We start from the raw sequence: 23,238 nt of genomic DNA, 5'->3' as shown, positions 1-23,238 counted from the left end.
TGGCAAAAATCTAAAAAAAAAATTAAAATAAAAATTTCATTTTGGTGCAAAAAATTTTGAAATTCATGCATAGATTTTTTTTTATCATGTGCATTTCCCATGAACTTTTTGAAGATCCTTCACAGATATATAATGAAAAAAAAAGTCAGCCATTGAAAATGGCTACCTCTAGAGTGTAAGAATTTTTTTTTTTTTTACTTTTGCTATATGGTATGTGTGTATGGTGGAGATAGAGAGGCGAAGTAAAAAAGAGAAAGTGGGAAATCAACCCCCAGAGGGACCAGCGTAATGGTTACATCACTGAACTCCCATGTAGTTGACTGCGGTTCAAGGCCCAGACCTGACGGCTTAAAACATGCTGGGTGTGGGTGCATGTGTGCCCCAAATCCTGAGAAAAGAATGAACTGTGGTGTGGCCATCACCCCAGGGGGGTGATTTCTCACTTTCTGTCTCTCTTTCTCTCTGGCAAGCGCACATACCCTACAGCAAAAATTACTCTTAAAAAAAAAAAAAGAAAGAAAGAAATCACTCCCCCTGACCCCTCAGAGGGGATGGCCACACTGCAATTCCTTCTTCATTCTCCTCTTGGGATTTTGGGCATGCATGCAGGTACTTGGTGTGTTTTTAAAGATGCTGGGTCCAGGACTTGAACTGACCAGTAACCATGTGGCATCCGGGTACTTTAACCTCCATGCCACCAGATGGTCCTTAGAAAGGACTTTTTTTTTTTTTTTTTTTTTTTTTGGAGAGTTTTTTTTGCTATAGAGCACGTGTGCTCACCAGACAGACAGAGAGAGACAGAGAGACAGAAAGCGAGAAATCACCCACCAGGGGGGATGGTCACACTGCAATCCCTTCTCCTCCATTCTCCTCTTGGGATCTTGGGTATGCATGCACATGCGCCCGGTGTGAGTTTAAGCTGCCAGGTCCGGGACTCAAACTGCGGTCGACTACGTGGGTGTCCAGCGACATAGTCATTATGCTAACTGCTGGTCCCCTGACTTTTTGAGGGGCTGGGAGGTGAAGTGATGGTTAAGGGCACTGGATTCCCACATGGCTGACTGCGGTTCATTTCCTGGGCCTAGTGGCTTGCTTTCTCACTTTCCCTTTCTCTCTCTCTCTCTCTCTCTCTGTCCTACTCTGGTCAAATTAAAATAAATAAATAAAGTTAAATAAAATAATTCTTTAAGAAAAAAAGAAAAAGGACTTTTTGAAGGAAAAAGTATGAAAACTAGATTTCTCTAAATGTACCTTGCTTTGTAGCGTTGTCTTTGGAACCCCGTTAATGTTTTGTTTTTGAGAGGTTTTTGCTATAGGGCATGTGCACTCGCCAGAAAGACAAAGAGACAGACAGAAAGCGAGAAGTCACCCCCCCCCCGGGGGGGATGGCCACGCTGCGATCCCTTCTCCATTCTCCTCTCAGGATCTTGGGCATGCACACACACGTGCCCAGTGTGAGTTTATGTCACCAGGTCCGGGACTTGAACCGCGGTCGACTACATGGGAGTTTAGCGACATAGCCATTACACCAACTGCTGGTCCCCCATGTTAATGTTATACTTTACAAATTAGAAAACAAAATAACAAAAGCAATCCCTAAAATCAAAGTCAAATGAAATGAATGAATCTGATAGTGTATTAACCAATGTAGAATTATTTCAAAGAACTTTTTTTTTTCTTTTTTTTTTGAAGAGGTTTTTGCTATAGGGTGCGTGTGCTTGCCAGACAGACAGAGAGAGACAAAGAGATGAAAAGCGAGAAATCATCCCCCAGGGGGATGGCCATGCCACAATCCCTTCTCCTCCATTCTCTTCTCGGGATCTTTGGCATGCATGCACACGTGCCCGGTGTGAGTTTAAGCCACCGGGTCCGGGACTTGAACCACGGTCGACTATGTGAGAGTCCAGCAACATAGCCATTATGCTAACTGCTGGTCCCTCAAAGAACTTTAAAACAGTAGTGATTTGGCGATACATCCCTACTAGCAACACATGGACTGGGCTGTCAGAGTAACATATTACAGTCATCAAGCAGAATGTGGAACGAAAAAGGAGTCAAAGAAAAGAATATAGTACAATTCCACGTGTGTAAAGTTCAAAACCAAACTATATTATTTAGAGACATGTATACAGGTGGTAAAATCTTTTTTTTTTTTTAAGTTAAGGGAATAATTTTCACAAAGATCAGGACAGTGACTATCTGTGAGCAAGAAAGGAGTGGGAACAGAATTTCTAGGGTACAGACAGTGTGGGTTTGTTTGTTTAGACTTATTATTTTCTAAAAAATACTTAATTTTTTAAGAATTATTTTATTCAACTTTATTTATTTCTTTATTTAAATTTGACCAGAGAGGGACAGAATGAGAGTGAGAGAGAGAGAGAAAGAGAGGGAGGAAAGTGAGAAAGTAAGCCACCAGGTCCAGGACTAGAACCACAGTTGGCCATGTGGGAGTTCAGCAGTCTTTAACCACCATGCCACTTGCTGGCCCCTAGATTTATTTAATTTTACTTATTATTATTTTTGTTTCTAATTTGACCAGAGAAAGAAAATGAGAAAGCAAGCCACCAGGTCCAGGACTTGACCATGTGGGAGTAACAAAACCTTAACCGCCATGACACGAGCCAGCCCCTATTATTTTTTTAATCTGACCAGAGAGCAAGCTTCCAGTTCTGGGATTCAAACCATAGTCAGCTATGTGGGAATCCAGCACTTCAACCACCATGGCACCTATTGGCCCACCAAAAGTGTTCTTTTGCTTAACTTGGGTCGTAGGTGCAGAGATAAGTGTGTATTTTTTTTTTAATTATTTTACTTAAATTTATTGATTTATTTTACTTTGACCAGAGAGGGACAGAGAAAGAGAGAGAGAGAGTGAGAAAGCAAGCCACGGGGTGCAGGACATGAACCATGGTCAACCATGTGGGAGTCCAGCGTCCTTAACCACCATGCCACCTGCCAGCCCCCAGCCCCGATAAGTGTGTATTTTTAAATCAGCTTTATTGGGGAGTAATGTAAAACCACCCACTTTCTGTGTATAGTCTGATAAATTTTACAAATGTATGTAACTGTGTACCCCACACACATAATCTAAACTATCTCCATCTCTCCCCAGAAGCTCCCTTCAGTCTTGCCTCCCACCCCCACTTCAGTCATAATAGCTTTATTTGTTCTAGCATGTCATATAAGTGGAATCATAGTACAGGTATGCTTTTCTTTTTGGAGAGATTTTTGCTACAGGGTGTGTGTACTTGCTGGAGAGACAGAAAGAGACAGAGAGACAAAGTGAGATATCTTTCCCCTTGGGGATTGCCATGCCTCAATTTCTTCTCCTCCATTCTCCTCCTGGGATTTTGGGCACATATCACACACATTCAGTGTGATTTTCAAGTTCTTGGGTCTGGGACTTGAACTGTGGTCGGCCATGTGGGATTCCAGTGCCTTAGCCACAAGGCCACCTGCTAACCCCAAAGTCAATTTTTTTCCCCAAATTTCTTTTTAAAGACTTATTTATTTATTATTTTAATTTGACCAGAGAAAGACAGAGTAAGAAGAAAAGTGAGAAAGCAAGCGACTAGGTCCAGGATGAAACTGTAGTCGGCTATGCGGGAGTCTGGAGAGTTAACTACCACGCCACCTGCTAACCCCTAAAGTCTATTTTTAAAAAAGAATCTTAGCATTATATCATTTAGGAAATTAAAGCTGTGGTCAGATCTAAGAAAGGTTACTCAGTCTTTTTTCAACTAAAAAGAGCTTCACAACACAAACTTCCTGAGGATAAGAAATTATCATTATGGGGACCAGCAGGTGGCATCATGGTTAAGGTGCTGGACACTCCCACATGGCCAACCACGATTCGAGTCCTGGACCTGGTGCCTTCCTTTCTCACTTTCCTTCTCTCTCTTTCCTCCTCTGTGTCTCTCTCTGGTCAAATTAAAATAAATGAGTGAATAAATAAAATTAAAAAGAAAAAGAAATTATCATTAGATCATAAATAAAAGATGAACTGACCATATGAGTTATGAGTAGCACTGTGTTATATGCAGGAAAATAAAGAATTACCTTAACAGCCCCCGGGGAGGGGAAAAGGCGTAACACCTGACTTGTGGGTACGCACTTCTGAGCATGATGGCCAGCAGGGCTGCAGCTCCTGCCCCCAGACTGTGTCCCACTATGACAAGCCGGTATTCCTAGGGCAGAATGAGGCACAAGTTAAAAATAATTGACTAGTGACAGAAAAAGAAAGAAAAAATTAAACAAAATCTCACAGGAGCAATGCTGAACGCTTGACTCAAAATCCCATCATTGATAAGTCGTCGGTAAACGTACTTGGCAGCTTGAGAAATCCCCTGAAACACAAAGAAGGTGGCCATTAACCCTCAGGCAGGACAATCACACGTCACGAGACAAAGTTATACCTTATGTACACTTACTTGTGATTTTCTACTTCCCCAAATAGGATATAACGTCACTGATCAGTGGCTGTGTCTACTCCTCACCTGTTTTCCTGGTACCTCGTACAGAGCTTGGCATGAAGCAGGTGCTCAATAGATATTTAAGTGAATGAATAGTATCAGGAACATCTCTCCCGGTTAACAGATACATTTCTGCACCTTTTTCTGTAGCTATGTAGTATTTTGCTCTATTGGACATATGACAGTTTACTTCAGCCAAGGTCCTATGGCTATTTAGACTATAAATGAGACTGATCAGGGGCCAGCAGGTGGCATGGTAGTTAACTGTGGTTCAAGTCCTGGATGCAGTGGCTTGAAAATGACAATAAATAGATAGATAGATAGATAGATAGATAAATGTCAAATAAATAAATGAGACTGATTGTTATTATTATTATTCAAAATTTCCTATAGGGGGCCAGTAGGTGGCGTGGTGGTTAAGGTGCTGGACATTCCCACATGGCTGACCATGGTTCAAGTTCTGGACCTAGTGGCTTTCTTTCTCACTTCCCTTCTCTCTGTGTGTCTGTCTTCCTTTGGTCAAATTAAAATAAATGAATGAATAAATAAAATTAAATAATTCTTTAAAAAAATTTCCTATAGGGTATGTGTGCTCACGAGAGAGAAAGAGGAGACAGAGATAGAAGTGAGAAAGCACTGCCACAGGGGGGACGGCCACACCACAATCCCTCCTCTTCTAGTTTCCTTTTGGGATTTTGGGCACTAGTAGATGGTGTAATGGTTATATTGCTGAACTCCCACATGGTCAACTGTGGTTTGAGTCCTGGACCTGGTGGCTTGAAACTCAAACAAGGCACATGTGCTTGCATGCCCAAATTCATAAGAGGAGGATGGAGGAGAAGGGATTGCAATGTGGCCATTCCACCGAGGGGTGATTTCTCACTTTCTTTCTCTCCATCTCTCGGTGCCTCTCTAGCAAGCACACGTGCCCTAAAGCAAAAATCTCTCCAACAACAATAATAATGATATGATGAGGCTGGCAGGTGGTATGGTGGTTAAGGGCACTGGACTCCCACATGTTGACTGCAGTTCAAGTCCCAATCCTGGCAACTTGCTTTCTCACTCTCACCCCACTCCCACTCTGTCCCTCTCTGGTCAAATTAAAATAAACAAATAAAGTTAAATAAAATAATTCTTTTTAAAAATGTTAAATAGGATAATTCTCTTTTTTAAAGATAGATTTTTGCTATAGGGTGTGTGTGCTTGCCAGAGAGACAGAGAGAGAATGTGAGAAATCACCCTCTGGGCGGATGGCCATACTGCAATCCCTTCCCCTCCATTCTCCTCCTGGGATTTTGGACACACATGCACACGTTCAGCATGAGTTTCAAGCTGCCGGGTCGGGGACCCAAACCACAGTTAACTATAAAGGAATCTAGTGCCTGAACCACTACGCCACCTGCTGGCCCCATTATTTTTTAATTTGACCAGAGAGGTACTGGTGCTGGGAGGGTGAGGAGGGGGAGTAAGAAAGTAAGCCACTGGGTCCAGGCCTCGAACTACAGCCAGCCATGTTCAGCATGAGTTTCAAGCTGCCGGGTCGGGGACCCAAACCACAGTTAACTATAAAGGAATCTAGTGCCTGAACCACTACGCCACCTGCTGGCCCCATTATTTTTTAATTTGACCAGAGAGGTACTGGTGCTGGGAGGGTGAGGAGGGGGAGTAAGAAAGTAAGCCACTGGGTCCAGGCCTCGAACTACAGCCAGCCATGTGGGAGTTCAGTGACTTTAACCACCATTCCACTTGCCAGCCCTGAGAGTGATCTTTTAAACTGACTATGAAACATAAAGTTCTTTAAAATCAAGCAGTTCCTGGGACCAGCAGTTAGTGTAATGGCTATGTCGCTGGACTCCCACGTAGTTGACCATGGTTGGAGTCCCAGACCTGGTGGCTTAAACTCACACCGGGTGCGTGTGTGTGTGTGCCCAAGATCCCAAGAGGAGAACGGAGGAGAAGGGACTGTGGCGTGGCCATCCCCCCTGGGGGGTGATTTATCTCTTTCTGTCTCTCTGTCTCTCTCTGCCTTTCTGGCGAGTGCACGCGCCCTATAGCAAAATAAATAAATAAATAAATAAATAAAGCAGTTACCAGCACTGAGAGACAACCCTATCATTGAAAAATATTTTGAGAGTGCATCCTCATGGCAGTTCCTCTTTCAGGCCTTGAGACAAAGCAGGCCTGGCCTATCTTTGTGCAGCTGATATTCTAACAGAATAAGGTATAGGAATTCTGTATACCACAGGAGACTTGACTTTAGTTTGATTATTTGATAGAGAGCATGTGTGAGCACGTAACTGTGGGGCGAGGCACCCTTGACAGGGTCTCACCAAGCCAACATTCCCTTTCCATGGCCCTCTAGCTAGTCAGGATTTTGGCATGCTCATCTGACAAGTTTTCAAACCAACCTGGGGATCTGAACCCATGGTCCATGTGGCTTCCAGCACTGCAGTTCTGTTTGCTACTGACTGTGCCATCAGGCTGGATGAAGAGACTGTTTTTTATCATCTCTAAAGCAATTATAAACTCCAAAGATTCAATAATTCTATGATTCTTCAGGTAGAATGCTCAACCTAGCATCATGTAAGAAACCCCCCGCTCCCCCCGAAAAAAAAGCCTCTGACATGCTGTGTACGCTCTGACAGCACTTCCATCATGATAAACCACCAAATTACCTTTGGCTCTCCTGCAGTCAACTCCAGTTAGGCACCTACTATGGGGCCAGCCCTAGGCAATTAGAACCAAAAAGAACTTGGACTACCACTGGCACTGGTTCCTGGCATACACGTTAAACCAATGAAACACCAACACTGGTTTCAGCCTCACAGGTTCGGAGTCCAATTGCCATGGACAACACCGGAGCCAAAACACAACACAAATGAAGCCAACAGCAGAGAACAGGCCCTGAACAGTTACCTTCCCATCCTGAGGGAAGAGCTGTCCCTGGAAACACTAACGCTGGGTAAAGGGGAGGCCTGATTTGCTTCAAAAATACAGTGAGTGTTGGGGCCGGCAGGTGGTGTGGTAGTTAAGGGCGCTGGACTCCCACATGACCGGCCACGGTTTGAGTCTCAGACCTGGTGGCTTGCTCTTCTCACTTTCTCTCTCTGTCTCTCTCTGGGCAGATAAAAATAATAAATAAATAAATGAAGTTAAATAAAATAATTCTTAAAAAAAATATAAAAATGAAAAAAAAAAAAACCCACAGGCAGTGTTAGAGAAAAACAATGCCCATTTCTAGGCCTGTCAACTATCTGGTAGCAGAACAAAGGCCTCCACCTTGGCTCTTCCCTAAAAACTGCCCAGGCAAGACCCCGAAGCTACACTCTTACTATTAAATAAACACACACACACATACACACATTTTTAATTGCCAGAGGGCACAAACACTCGTCAGAGAGAGGAGAGCGGAAGCATCCCCAATAGGGCTTGGTCACGCCACAATCTCTTCTCCATTTCTCCATCCCGTCAGGATTCTAGGGCATGCATCCACACACACTTGCATGTTTTTCAAGCCATCAGGGCCAGGATTCAAACTATGGTCAGCCACGTGGGATCCATTTCCTTTAACCACTATGGGTGCTGGTGTACTCTATCCAGATTTCTTTTAAAATAAAAAATAAACATCTTATTTTAAAAATGATCACTATAGGGAATGGCAGGTGGCATGGTTATGGTGCTGGACTCCCACATGGCTGACTGCAGTTCAAGTCCTGGACCTGGAGGCTTGTTTTCTTACTCTCCCTCTCTGATCAAACTGAATAATAATAATAATAATAAGGGACCAGAAGATGGCATAATGACTATGTTGCTGGACTTCCATATAGACAACCGTGGATTGGGTCCCGGACCCTGTCACTTAAACTCACGCCCGGCACGTGTGCGTGCATGCCCAAGATCCTAAGAGGAGAATGGAGAATGGCCATCTCCCCTTGGGGGTGATCTCTTGCTTTCTGTCTATCTCTCTCTTTCTGGTGAGCGCACACAACCTGTAGCAAAAACCTTTCCAAAAAACTAAAGTAAAATAAAGGAAAAATTAAAAAAATAATAATAATAAGTCCAGTTAGTACCGAAGTGTTGATGTTTTGATCGTAAAAACACATGAAGTGTATGAACGCAAAGCCCATGTTACTTGCCTTCCATCTCTGACATCTCAATGCCTCTGCCCAGAAGTGGCCACTGTACACTCAGGGTGAGGGACCAGTAGTTGGCGTAATGGCTATGTTGCTTAACTCCCATGCAGTCAACCGCGGTTACAGTCCCAGACCCGGTGGCTTAAAATCAGGCTGGGCACGTGTGCATGTATGCGTGTCCAAGATCCCGTGAGGAGAATAGAGGAGAAGGGATTGCAGCGTGGCCATCACCCCTCGGGAGTGATTTCTCGCTTTCTGTCTCTCTGTCTCTTTCTGTCTTCTGGCAAGCGCATGTGCCCTATAGCAAAACCTCTCAAGATTAAAAACCAAACAAACAAACAGACAAAAACATGGAGTGAATTACTCCAGACTTCCCCTAAATGTTGAAAACCTCTGCAATAGTGACTAAGGAGTCATTAAGGAAATGCAAATCAAAACCACAATGAGGGGCCGGCAGGTGGCATGGTTGTTGGGGGCACTGGACTCCCACATTGCTGACCACGGTTCAAGGCCCAGACTTGGTGGCTTCACACACACACCCTCCCCCGTCTCTCACTTTCCGTCTTTTTCTGTGTCACTCTCTGGTCAAATTAAAAATAATAATAATAGGCGCTAGGGACCAGCAGATGGCGTGGTGGTTAAGGCACTGGACACTCTCCAATGGCCAATTATGGTTAGAGTCCTGGACCTGGTGACTTGCTTTCTCACTTTCCATCTCTCTCTCTCTCCCCCTGGCTATGTGTTCTTCTCTGGTCAATTAAAATAAATGAATGAATAAATAAATAAATAATTCCTAAAAATAAAAATAATAATAATAATAATAGAGGCTGGCAGGTGGCATGGTGGTTAAGGGAACTGGACTCCCACATGGCCAACCATGGTTTGATTCTCAGACCTGGTAGCTGGTTTTCTCACTTACTCTGTCCCTCTCTGGCCAAATTAAAATTAATTAATTAATTAGTTAAATAAAATAAAATTTAAAAAGTAATAATAAATAAAGTTAAATAAAGTAATTCTTTAAAAACAAAACAATGAGACACCACTTCACACCCACTAGGATGGGTACTATTCCAAAAAATGGAAAATAACAAGAACAAGGCTATTGACCAGGAGGCAGAGAAAATAGAACCCTCAAACACAGCTGGTGGGAATGTAAAATGATTCAACTATTGTGGAAAAGATTAAACATAGAATTATTATATGATCCAGCAATTCTACATCTAGGTATATACCCAAAAACATCAAAAAGATGCTCTCTCTGTCTCTCTCTCTCTCCAGTGAGCGCATGCACCCTAAAGCAAAAAGCTCTCTTAGGGAGGAGCAGATGGTGTAATGGTTACATTGCTGGACTTCCACATAGTCGACTGAGGTTCAAGTCCTGGACCCCACAGCGTAAAACTCACACTGGGCCTGTGTGCATGAATACCCAAAACCCAAGAGTAGAAAGGAGAAGGAAATGAGTTGTGGCTATTCCCCTGGGGGGGTGATTCCTCACTTTCTGTCTCTCTGTCTCTATCTCTTTGGTGAGCATAGGCGCCCTATAACAAAAATCTCTCTTAAAAAAAAAAAAAAAGCTCTTCAAGAAAAATAGTAACAACTAAAATTTAATAAATAATTCTTTTTTTTTAAGAGATATTTTTGCTATAGATAGAAAATGAGAAATCACCCCCCGGGGGGTATGGCCATGCCTCAGTCCCCTCGCTTCCATTCTCCTCTTGGGTTGGACATGCACGCACACACACATGCCCAGCATGAGTTTTAAGCTCCAGAACATCCACAGCACAGAAGACCAAAACTAAGCACCTGGGCAGGCTCCATCAGCACAGGAAGCCATGGAGGTCCTGTGGGGTGAGGGAAGCGGGGGCCACATTGCCTGCCTGCCTGCCTGCCTGCCTGCCTGCCTCCCTTCTGTAGCACTGTCTGACTATACTCAAGCTTTTTGCACCATAAGAATGTATTACTTGGGAGGCCAGCATGGTGGTTAAGGGCGCTGGACTCCCACATGGCCGACCATGGTTCAAGTCATGGGCCTGGTGGCTTATCTTCTTTCTCTCTCTCTCACTATCTCCATCTCTGGTCGAATTTAAATGAATAAATAAAGTTCAATAAAATAATTCTTTCTTTTTTTTTTGAGAGGTTTTTGCTATAGGGCACGTGCGCCCACCAGAAAGACAGAGAGAGACAGAAAGACAGCGAGAAATCACCCCCCAGGGGGGAGGGCCACACCACAATCCCTTCTCCTCCATTCTCTTCTTGGGATCTTGGGCATACACGCACATGTGCCTGGTGTGAGTTTAAGTCACCGGGTCGGGGATTCAAACGGCGGTTGACTATATGGGAGTCCAGTGATTTAGCCATTACATCATCTGCTGATCCCAAAATACTTCTTTAAAAAAAAAAATTATCACTTGGGTCAGCAGGTAGCATGGTGATTAGGGCGCTGGACTCCCACATGGCCAATCACGGCTTGAGTCTTGGACCTAGTGGCTTGCTGGCTCACTTTCTCTTTCTATATCTCATTAAATGAAAAACAAATGAATAAATAAAATTAAATCTAAAAAAATAATGTATTACTTTAAGAGGAAGGAAAAGTCCTGGGCTTATGTCCCTGATTTGATACTCCAGTAACCATGTGGCTTGGGGCCACGTACTCAGCCTCTTTGAATGGCCCTCTCTTCAAACAAACGGCCCCCTCACACACCCCCAGCCACATCCTTGGAGGGTTCTTCCGGGAACCCCATGGTAAGGAGAGGAGCATGTACTCTGTGCAGCATCTGCTACTGCGTATCAAAGGCCAGCACTGACTGTCACGTGCTCCCTGTATGTACTCTGTGCAGCATCTGCTACTGCGTATCAAAGGCCAGCACTGTCACATGGTGCATGTGAACAGGAAAACTCCACAGCTCCAGGGATAATACCTTGTGTGCCAAACGGTCCTGCACTTCACATTCCAGGTCAAGGGTCTCACTCTCCGCTGACAGATCAGTCAGGATGTCCTATAAAAAAGGCACCAATAGAAGAAGCCATCAGCCTAAGGTGGTGCAGGGCGGGCGAGCGATGCCTGTACCCCCCATGGCTGACAGGTGGGGCCCTCTCCCACAAGACTCCCTGTGAGGGACAGTGGGCATGGCAGTCTCCTGGTCAGACTCTTGAGACCTGAACCTGTGATGTCTAAACTTGGTAGAAATGCAGATGGTGGGGGTGGCCCTTACAGGCCCTGACAGCAGCTCTGGGTAAGGTGTGAGCAGTGGAGGGGACCTAGCCTCGCCCTCCTGTGTCACAAATATCCTAAGGACCTTTGTGGCACAGAGCCTGACGAGGGTTTTGAACAAAGCATGGATTCTGGATTCAGAGGCCCACAGAAATGAGACAGCAGAAAGCATCAGTTCTAGTGCCATAGCAATTGGGCTCGAGGGCACGTTCCAGACAGTGAAGGCTCCCGGGAGAAGGTGGTGTCTGAGTATAGCCAAAACAAAAAGGCTATTGAGGGGGCCGGTGGTTAAGGGCGCTTGACTCTCACATGGCCAACCACAGGTCAAGTCCCAGACCTGGTGGCTTGCTTTCTCACTTTCTCTTTCTCTCTGTCTCTCTCTGGTCAAATTAAAATAAATAAATAAAGTTAAATAAAATAATTCTTTAAAAAAAAAAAAAGACTATTCAGGAAGCAGAGAAGAGAAAGTATCCTTACCCAGGGACAGGAGGGCCCAGGGCAGAGGCATGGTCCAGGTACTTCACTGGTGGTAGGGGACTTGCTGGGCAGAGGGTTCCATGTCTACACTATTTATAAAACTGCACAGATGAACTATGACCTAGCAGTTAGGGAACTGATTTCCATCTGGCTGACCACAGCTTGAATTCTGGCCCTGGCTGCTTGAGAACCAGGCTAGGCACACGTATTCATGCCAAAATGTTGGTAAGATGAAGATAAAGAAAAAGGGTTACAGCATGACTATACCCCATTGGAACGCTTTTCCCCTCTCCCTCTCTGCTTCTCTCCCGCAAGCTGAAAAAAAAAAAAGCTTCACATAAGATTCAGATGTGCTACCAAGGCTGATGACAAGTGGCATGCCACACATAGTGTGAAGATGGGAACTGGAGGGATCAGTAGTTGGCATAATGGCTATGTCACTAGACTCCCATGTAGTCGACCACAGTTTGAGTTCCAGATCCGGTGGCTTAAACTCATGCCATGTGCATGTGCGTGCGTGCCCTAGATCGCAAGAGAATGGAGGAGAAGGGATTGTGGCATGGCCATCCCCCCTGGGGAGCGATTTCTCACTTTCTGTCTCTCTGTCTTTCTGGTGAGTGCATGTGTCCTATAGCATAAACCTGTCAAAAAAAAAAAAAGGAGGGGGACTGGAGAGGCCGGCCAAGTCAGCCCCTAACTTACTAACAAAGCTGTGATTGAAGCATGAGCTTTACAAGAAAAGCAGTAGGGAACCATGTGAAGTTTCTTTTTTTTTTTGGAGAGGTTTTTGCTATAGGGCACGTGTGCTTGCCAGACAGACAGAGAGAGAGAGACAGAAAGCGAGAAATCACCCCCTACGGTGGATGGCCACGCCGCAATCCCTTCTCCTCCATTCTCCTCTCGGGATCTTGGGCACACACGCACACACGCCCGGCGTGAGTTTTAAGCCACTGGGTCTAGGACGCGAACCGCGGTCGACTATGTGGGAGTCCAGTGACATAGCCATTATGCTAACTGCTGGTCCCATGAAGTTTCTGAGAAGGATGTTCTGAAGAAAGTACTCCACGGCCAGTAAAAAGGACAAATTCAGAAGATGAGAGACTAGACAGGGACTGAGATAGAAAAGAGGCCAGAACTAGGGCTAGAAAGATCAAGGCTGAACGGGAACTTCATGGACTGGGCACAAGCAGCAGAGAAACCAAAGACATCATAGTTTCTAAAATGGGCAACTAGAGGGTGCTGGCAGGACTGCTATAAGCAGGAGGCCCAGAAGGAAGAGAACTAGACAGGGAAAGATCAATGGCTCTTGAAGGTGGAGCTGTGGGGTCCTGGCCAGCAGCCGGAGCTGCAAGCCAAATGGGGGGCTGGCCCCAGAGCTGGTTAAAAGAGCAGAAGGTTGAAGGTGCAAGCTCTGGAGTTCTCATTGCATTTTCTGGGTCAACAGGGAAGTAAAAACGGGAAGTGAGAGTAAGAAATAGAAAAACTAGGAAGCATGACACAGAAATGGAAAGAAGACGGTTTCAGCAGGGAGAAAGTCATCTGATACCTGCAAAGGGCAGAGCAGTCAGGGTGAGGCAGACAGAGGAGGCATTACCAGGCTGGAGCTGGATTGCAGGAGAAGAGCGAGCGGAGCAAGGCCCGGAGCAGGGCTGCAGAAGAACTGTCGAGCAGTGGTGAGGCTTTTCACGGCAAGATTTCACCTACTGCCCTATTCTGGCTCTGGTGCAGGAAAACCAACGGTCACCTGGGCTTGGAGCCTGGCCAGGGCGGTTGGGCAGGAGAGAACCACACCCACTTGTGTCTGTTTCTGTTTTCAGTTAAAAGGAAACGAACTTACTGGTTTTCTGCAAAGAGAGCAATTCTCATGCCTGGATTCATTTCCCCATTTTCTTTTTTTGTTGTTTTTTGCTCAGGCTAATGCTGTTGCCTGAGTGTTTTCTCAGTTCTGAACATCCACAGCTTGCTGATCCACTCTCCTGCTCCCTCCATCTCGTTCCCAGGTTGATACGTCAGGCCCCAAAGTTACCTGGAGAGACATGGTCCCTCTCACAGCAACCACGATAGACTCTTTCCTGTGATCCAGAGCCACTAAGAAGGGCAGCTCATACACCTGCAGGATAAAGAAACAAGCATGGGGACCGGCAGGTGGCATGGTGGTTGAGGTGCTGGATTCCCACATGGCCAACCATCGTTCAAGTCCTGGACCTGGCGGTTTGCTTTCTCACTCTCCCTTTCTGTCTGTCTGTCTCTCTCTCTGGTCAAAATTGAAGAATAATGATAATAAATAAAATTACAAATAAATCTTAAAAAAGAAAAAAGAAAAGAAACAAGCATGAAGCCTAAGTAATAAAACATGCATCTAATGATACAAAGTTAGAGCATTCCAGCGCCTCCAGTGCAGTGCTTATCGCTACTATGAAATTTTGAGGCTGTAACTCAGAAAGAAGGCAATACACTGACTCGCTGTTCTCTATTCATCCTCACCAGCCAGTGTGACTATTCTGGATTCTGGAAATGAACAGCATTCATAAAACGTGCATGGAAAATATCTTTGTTTCCTTAGCCTCTCTCTAGTCACCCTCCAAAACTGATTCTACCATGCTGCTGGATAGTGAATACAATCTACTGATACTTTACCACCCTCATTTTAGCCCCCTAATCACCAAGGCCTCAATAGGTAAATTCAGCTCTGTGTTGATCCCCAAAAAGTCATCCCAAAGGCCAGGACTAACAGGTGCTATTCACCAAAGGCTCTAGGCAGATTACCAGCATTCTGTTACCTACCAGAGGTAGGGCAGGACAGCTCAGTGGTGTTCCACTGTAATCAAACATAAGACCAGAGCCATCTACTTATGCAAGACTAAGCAAAAGTAAAAGGCTTTGGGCCTTATAAGTATCCACTTCCATTCAGAAGCAACCACAGCTAAAGCTGCAATCCCAGGCTTCTGTCTTTAAAATTGGAGTCCTCCAAGAACACTGAAGGGCAAAGTAGGCAAAATCTCAACCCTCTTCTTTTCTGCTATGTGGTCTCAAACAATGTCTCAAGTCCTCTCATTCTCTGTTTCCTCACCTTTAAGACTGTAACACGACTTAACTCTTAGGCCAGGAAGAAAATACCTGGGAGGTAACCGATCAATGCTCACCATTACCGCGATGACAGCCACCTGTCTGTGAACAACTGTGCATCTGGAGCAAGCTGCGAAGAGCAGGTTGCTGACTTCACAGCTGCAGTTTCTGCAGGAGAGGGACTTGCACCACAACTTTGTGTGGGCTCCTTGAAAGAGCTCCCCAAATGGTCATAAATCTGTGACAAGTTATCTTCTTTTTGCCTTTTTCTTATTTATGATAGGGTATGTGTACACATGAGAGAGAGAGAGAGAGAGAGAGAGAAGGGGAGGAAGAAGAGATAGACAAACACTCTCCACAGGGCCTGGTCACACATGTTCCCCTTCCTCCAATTCTCAAGCCATCCTAACTTGGCACTTGTACATGTGCCTGGTGTGTTTCGAACTGACTGGGCCAGGGATTCAAGCCATGGCTGCCATATGGGACCCAGCTTCTCCTGCGCCGTGAATTACTGCTGGGCCACAGAGCTGGCCCAAGTGATCTTTAAAATATATCACTCAAGGGACCAGCAGTTGGCATAATGGCTATGTCGCTGGACTCCCATGTAGTCAACTGCAGTTCAGGTCCTGGACCTGGTGACTTAAACTCATGCTGGGCACATGTGCGTGCGTGCCCAAGATCCTGAAAGGAGAATGGAGGAGAAGGGATTGTGGTGTGGCCATCTCCCCTGGGGCTGATTTCTCACTTTCTGTCTCTCTGTCTGTCTCTGTCTTTCTGGCGAGCGCACGCACCCTATAGCAAAAACTTCTCCCCCCCCCCAAAAAAAAAAATATATATATATATCACTCAAATCACTCCTTAGTCCAGCCATGGTGGTGCAGGCTGCTCAACACTGGAGCCATATGGAAGTCCCCAGTTCAAATTTGGATCAACATGGACATGCTGGGAGTGCCAATGATCCTGGCTAACAAAAAGGCTGGGGTGGGAACAATGGCCATATGGCAAGACCCTGTCAATGATACCTGGTGTGTATCTCTTGTGAAATCAAAATCAATCAATTGAATTTTAAAATACACCAGTCTTCTCTGCCCTAACCACTCAGCACAAGTACAATCCAGAGACCACCAGGGTCCTGAACTTTGCTACACACTAGACTCACTGTGGCTATTAGAAACCAGTCACCTAGCTTCAACCACACTTTTTAAAATTATTGTTATTTAGAGATTTTTGCTATAGGGCATGTGTACTCACCAGAGAGATAAAAAGTCAGAAATCACCCCCCCCGCCCCCGGGGAGGATAGCCACACCACAATTACTTCTCCTCCATTCTCTTCTTGGGATTTTGGGCATATGCACGCACAATGTGCACACACACACACACATGCCCAGTGTGTTTCAAGCGGCTGGTTCCAGGATCTGACTTGTAGGCAACCACATGGGAGTCCAGTGCTTTAATCACTATGCCACCTGCTAGCCCCAGTCATACATTTGATTTAATTGGGATGGGGTACCTTGGGCATCATATGCTTAAAACTTCTCACAAGTGATTCTAAAACACAGTCATCTAGGAGTCACTGGCTAGAGAGCAGTAGTTCCCAAAATCATCTACACACTGGAGTCCCTGGGGGCTTTAAAACCCTGAGTTAGGGGGCCAGTTGGTGGTGTGGTGGTTAAGGCACTGAGTCCTACACAGCTGACTGTGTGTCCCGGATTGGGCAGCTTGAAAAAAGACACTGGGTGCAAGTGTGTGTCCAAAATCCTGGGAGAAGAATGGAGAATGAGTTGCTGTGTGACCTTCCCCCCAGGGGGTGATTTCTCACTCTCTTTCTCTCTCTCTCTCTCTCTCTCTCTCTCTAGCATGTCTACACATCCTATAGCAAAAACAAAACAAAACAAACAAACAAAAATTTAAGGAAATTAAAAAACACTCTGAGTTAGGTCCAGAAACTGATTAAATTGATTTGGGGTGAAGCTGGACTTAGCAGTTCTAAAATCTCAGCACAGTCTGCAGCACAGTTGGTAGCAAACTGGAAGTCTGCAGTGCTGGAAGCCACATGCCCAACTGTGGGTCTGGATTCCTGAAGTGGCTTAGAAACACATGGGGTATTTGCATGCTCAAGATCCTAATGAGATGGAGAGCTGGGGAATGGGGACCATGGCAAAATAAGTTCTGTCAAGGGTGCTTGGCTCTTTCTCTCTCATGTATACACATATTCTCTACCACGAATAAGAGGGAAAAAAGCTCCTTAAGCGATTCCATTAGACAGAAAGTTTGAAACCAGCTGTACTAGAGCAGTGGTTAAGTTTGGGGTGTGTGGGAATTGCCTGGAGAGCTACTAGGCAATGCCAAGGCATGAGTCATTGAAGTCAGACAGAACCGGCTTGTGCAGCTTCACTGCTTTCCCTAGGGGAATCTGATACCCACCAAAATGTGTCGATGGAGCTCATGGCCCAGAGTGAAGACTGTGAATTGAACCCTAGAAATCCGTGTGGGATTACTACTAATGTAACTCACTGTTCTTCAATAAAAATATGGGCTTACATAAGAAAGATAGTATTATATCTCTGAGGAAGACCTGTTGCTCCATCTTATGTTAAACCAGGGCTTTGGGGACTTGCAGGTGATGTGGTGAAGGTGCTGGACTCCCACATGGCTAACTACGGTTCAAGTCCCAGACCTGGCGGTTTGCTTTCTCACACACACTCTCTCTTTCTGTCTGTCTCTCTGGTGAGTTCATATGGTCTATAGCAAATAAAATAATAATAAAATAAATAACGCTTTATTTAAAAGCAAAAAACTAGAGTTTTTAACCTAGATACACAGACCTGTATGAGCTTTAGGGACTGTCTGTGAATGGCCTGCAATGGAACATGAGATTTAGGAGTGAGAGTGTATATGTGTATCTGTGAATTACACGAAGAATAACATAATTCTCATCAGAATCTTAAAGGACTCCATGACCCAAAGGAAGTTAAGAACCCCTGTCTTCTACTATACCTTGTCATGAAAGCTTATGTGAATGAAATCCCGGTACTGGAGCCCCGTTGTTTGCAGGATGGAGCTGAAGTGGCAGTTGAGCTGATCACCTCCGACTAAGTCATATTCTGTTGTTCTGCTTCTGCAGCTGAAACGCGGGAGCAAAGATGTTACTGTGCCAGCCTGAGCCACTGACCAAGGAACGCTCATCATATCATTTTTCCACAAAGGTGAAGACTAACTGGTGTTTACCACTTCCAGTCAAACCTGGCTGACACACAATGTTATTTAAACAAGGAGTATTTTTCTGTAGATACCTCGTAGTAGAGCTCTAACGTCTGGCCTCACATTCATGTCATACATATTCAAACAGAAATTTAAAAAGGATAGGAGGGATCCTAAAACTGAAGGCCAACAGAAGCAGGTGACCCAAACCATTCTAAATTAATGACAGGACCAAACCCAAAGAAGAAACAAATACCAATAAAAGAATTAATCTAGGGGCTTGTAGGTGGTGTAGTGGTTCAGGTACTGGACTCCTGTGTGGCTGATCGCAGTTCAAATCCCGGACCTGGTGGCTTGAAACACACTGGGTGTGTGTGCATGCGTGCCCAAAATCCTAAGAGGAGAATGGAAAAGTGGCCACACCCCCTGGGGAAGGCAATTTTTCACTTTCTCTCTGTTGAGTGCACATGCCCTGTGGCAAAAACCTCGGGGCGGGGGGCAAAGAATGAATGTAATCCAAGCAACTTTTTTTTTTGGGGGGGGAGTTTTTTTTTTACTATAGGGTGTGTGCACTCGCCAGAGAGACAAAAAGCGAGAAACCATCACCACGCCCCTCCCCCCTAGGGAGGATGGCCACGCTGCAATCCCTTCTCCTCCATTCTCCTCTCGGGATCTTGGGCACGCACGCACACGCACCCGGTTTGAGTTTAAGCCACCAGGTCCAGGACTCAAACTGCAGTCAACTACATGGGAGCAGCACATAGCCATTATGCTAACTGCTGGTCCCTTGACTTTTAAAATAAATATGTATTGGGCTGAAATTGAAATTACTATCCCCCCCCACCTCTTCCACTGAAAGGTTCCAGAAGCAGTAACACCACAGGAGTAACACCAAGTAACACCAAACACTTAGATCTTAGATTCTAAATGCCACTACCTGCACTAAATGAAGAGGGTGCCCTAGAGAAAGGGATTCCAGGGGAAGCACAAGAAGAGGTTGCAACAATTTATGTCAGAAAATCAGAAAGTGCTTAAAAAAAGATGAGGATATATCAAAAGGACACAGGAGTCAGCCTGCAGGGCCTCAAATTTTAGGCATAAAATAAATTTTATACTTGTTACAAAATGCACAGTAAAGAATTATAATCCATTAAATAAAGAAAGAATCTATAAATCCATATTGGTTAGCAGGGAAGGAAATGCTCTTTAAAACAGGATAACAACTAATTTAAGAAAATAATGAATGGGGGCCAGCAGGTGGCATGGTGGTTAAGGGCGCTAGAGTTCCACATGGCCAACCACGGTTCAAGTCCCAGACCCAGTGGCTTGCTTTCTCACTTGCTGCCCTCTCCATGGTCAAATTAAAATAATAATAATAATAAAAAATAAAACTAAATGGAAAATTTATTTTTATTTTTATTTTTTAAAAAGAATGAATGATGGGATCAGCAGTTGGCGTAATGGCTATGTCACTGGACTCCCAAGTAGTTGGTCACAGTTCTAGTCTTGGACCCAGTAGCTTGAAACTCACACCAGGTACATGTGTGTGTGTGCCTAAAGTCCTAAGAGGAGAATGGATAAAAAGGGATTGCCACCCTGATCCTGATCCCTGGGGGTGATTTCTTGCTTTCCATCTCTGTGTCTGTGTCTGTCTCTATCTCCAGCAAGTGTACATACCCAATAGCAAAAATCTCTCAAAAAAAAAACAAGGAATGCTAAAACTAGCAAGTAAAAATATCAATGAATACTAAAACTAGCAAATAGAAGTATATCGAAGTGGCTTCAAAGTATCTCCCCAAAGGTAACTTACGCACAAAGTAAAGACAGGTATCTCTTCTGTGGCAAAAAACTGTCAGTCACCACTGAATACAATGTTCACGTGACCAAAATGGGATACAATGGCATCAGGTGTCTTCTGATATAAGGTACTAAGAAGGACATAATATTCCTCATGGAGCATTTCTGCCAAAAGTTCAAAACTTGGGGACCAGCAGTTAGTGTAATGGATATGTCGCTGAACTCCCATGTAGCCGACCGTGGTTCGAGTCCCAGACCCGGTGGCTTAAACTCACGCCGGGCATGTGTGCGTGTGTGCCCAGGATCCTGAGAGGAGAATGGAGGAGAAGGGATTGCGGCGTGGCCATACTCCCTAGCTTTCTATCTCTCTGTCTCTCTCTCTCTTTCTGGTGAACGCACGCACCCTACAGCAAAAACCTCTCCAAAAAAATAAGTTAAAAACTTGAATCTAATCACAAGAAAATCATCACACAAATGCAAAGTTAGGGCTCTTCGCAAAACAATTGTCCTCTTCAAAACATCAGATTTGTGAAAGACACAGAAAGGCGGAGGAATTGTTCCAAACTGAAGGAGACTAAGGGGACATGACAACAATATGATAAAATCCTGGATCAAACAAAGAATTGCTACAAGGGATGTTATTAGGAAAAAAGAATACTATGGGGATGACTGGAAAAATTTCTATATAAATTGCAAATTGGCTAATGATCAATGATCAATTTCCGAATTTTATAATTTTACTGTAATTATGTAAAAGAATGTCCTTGTTCTTAGGAAATTCAGGCTGGGGGCTGGCAGGTGGAATGGTGGTTAAGGGCACTGGACTCCCAAGTGGCTGACTGTGGTTTGAGTCCCGGACCTGGAAGCTTTCTCTCTCTCGCTCTGTCCCTCTCTGGTCCAATTAAAATAAATAAAGTTAAATAAAATAATTCTTCAAAAATAAAGAAATAAACAAAATCTTAATTAAAAAGGAAATTCAGGCTGAAGTAATTAGAGACAAAAGGTATATGGTGAGAGAGAGAGAAAGGAAAATTGAGAAAGCAAGCCTCCAAGTCCAGGACTCAAAATGTGGTCAGCCATGGGCGAGTCCAGCACCTAACCACTGTGCAACCTGCCAGCCCCACATAAAGGTTTTTAAGAGAAATAGGGATACACAGGGCTCAACCATGCCAACCTACCAGTCACCACCAATCTTGCACAGCCCTGTAAATGGGTTTCTGTAGATGTAGAAAGGCCACCCATAGGCGGCTGCTGCAAACTGCATATAATGATGGCAGTTTTCTAATTCTGCATCCAAGTCAGCTTCCTGGAAGAGAAGGAGGAAAAACTCTCTGTTTAGGTGAACTCATTTTGGAGAGAATCCACGCACTAAGATCTTAAACCTGAACTCAAATTTCTGATTCTTCCTGCTTTTTCTTCACTGTCTAGAACACTCAGGATTTCCATGGGGAAAATTGGTTCCTAAATGTAAACTGATGGACTCCTCATTTTATAGAAATGCAACAAGTATAATGGGAGTTAACAGCAGGATAAACCCTAACTTTTGTGGCTCCAGCTGAAACGGGCTGGTGCTTCCTGCCTAGGTGCATTTAACTAGCACATTTCCATGTCACTGCCACACATGAGCTACCAAGAACTGGGCAGTTTAACAAAGGGCAGGCAGAACATAAAGTCTATGAGCAGTTGTCTTCTTCAAAAACATAAATATCTGTCAGGAAGATTATCATCAAGCAAACCTGAACCACATGTGCTCACCAGGCCCAGAGAATAAAGCAAACACACCCAGAGAGAACCAGGTCCCACCCCAGGAGGAATCTTTCTGCTATACAGACTCCAACATCCAATTTCCTAAAACAGAAAGCTTTAAAAACACAATGGATGGTGAACTGGCTAGAAACGGGCTCTCACTACCTGAACTCCAGATGACAATTATAGGCGATAAACTATAATTAGCAAAAGACACAAAGCAGGGGCTGGCAGGTGGCCCGATGGTTAAGGATGCTGGATTTCCATATGGCTGATCACGGTTCAAGTCCTGACCTGGCAACTTCCTTTCTCACTTTTCCTTTTTCTCTGTTTCTGTCTGGTCAAATTGAAAAATAATAACAAATGAAATTAATTAAATAAATAATTCCTTTAAAAAAAAAAAAAAAGACACAAATTAGATACCACCGAAATTGCTGTTGGCTAGTTGTCCGTTTTGGAAGATGTATAAGTATAAATGTCAGAACTACGTGGTCCAACAGAAACACACGCTGACCTGGGACTGCCCTGGCGAGTGGCTGATCACCTCCTCAGGCTCCTGGTTATTCATGATGTTGTCCTGTTGCTGATGAAGAAGAGCAAGGCCCACTGCAATGTCACTGGGCACTAGATCTGTGTCCTAGGTAGAGAACCACAATGGCCTGTCACAAACGCCAGCAAGGACTTCCCATGAGTCCCTCAAAATTAAGTTTTATAGCATTCACAGACACACATACACACAGAGATTCATTTATATGCACAAAAGTATTAAAGAAGAACATTTCCTTGCCGGAATCCTTCTATATGTGAGCTTAATGTTTTTTTCACATCCTGCCTTCAGACAAACCAATTAGAGAATAAACAACATTGGATGATTTCTATATTAAACTTTCACTTCTAATAATGTAGTTATTTTTAATCTATTAGGTTGATGCAAAAGTAACTGTAGTTTGCATTGTTGAAATTTGCTATTTGATACTGGATACATTTTTTAAAAGACTATTTATTTATTTATTTATTTCTCTTTTTTTTGGAGAGGTTTTTGTTATAGGGTGCATGTGCTCCCCAGAAAGACAGAGAGACATGCGCTCGCCAGACAGACAAAGAGAAAGAGAGACAGAAAGCAAGAAATCACCC

At 44.3% G+C, this 23,238-nt stretch overlaps 1 protein-coding gene across 1 annotated transcript in view; it reads right to left on the bottom strand.

The window, feature by feature from the left end:
- Positions 1–23,238, bottom strand: part of DAGLB (diacylglycerol lipase beta) — a 44,060-nt gene that overhangs the window by 5,689 nt on the left and 15,133 nt on the right. Inside the window, exons 5-11 of the mRNA XM_006143633.3 lie at positions 22,619–22,741; positions 21,537–21,664; positions 18,358–18,484; positions 14,320–14,403; positions 11,524–11,601; positions 4,266–4,346; positions 4,060–4,187 (exon numbers count right to left, since the gene is read on the bottom strand). Coding sequence (XP_006143695.1) covers positions 4,060–4,187; positions 4,266–4,346; positions 11,524–11,601; positions 14,320–14,403; positions 18,358–18,484; positions 21,537–21,664; positions 22,619–22,741 — 749 coding nt within the window. The remainder of the gene's footprint in view (positions 1–4,059; positions 4,188–4,265; positions 4,347–11,523; positions 11,602–14,319; positions 14,404–18,357; positions 18,485–21,536; positions 21,665–22,618; positions 22,742–23,238) is intronic.

Source organism: Tupaia chinensis, unplaced genomic scaffold, assembly GCF_000334495.1.
Source record: "Tupaia chinensis unplaced genomic scaffold, TupChi_1.0 Scaffold000101_1, whole genome shotgun sequence".
Taxonomy (NCBI): domain Eukaryota; kingdom Metazoa; phylum Chordata; class Mammalia; order Scandentia; family Tupaiidae; genus Tupaia; species Tupaia belangeri.
Note: the sequence above shows the minus strand (reverse complement) of the source record. Positions and strands in the feature narration are given on the sequence as shown.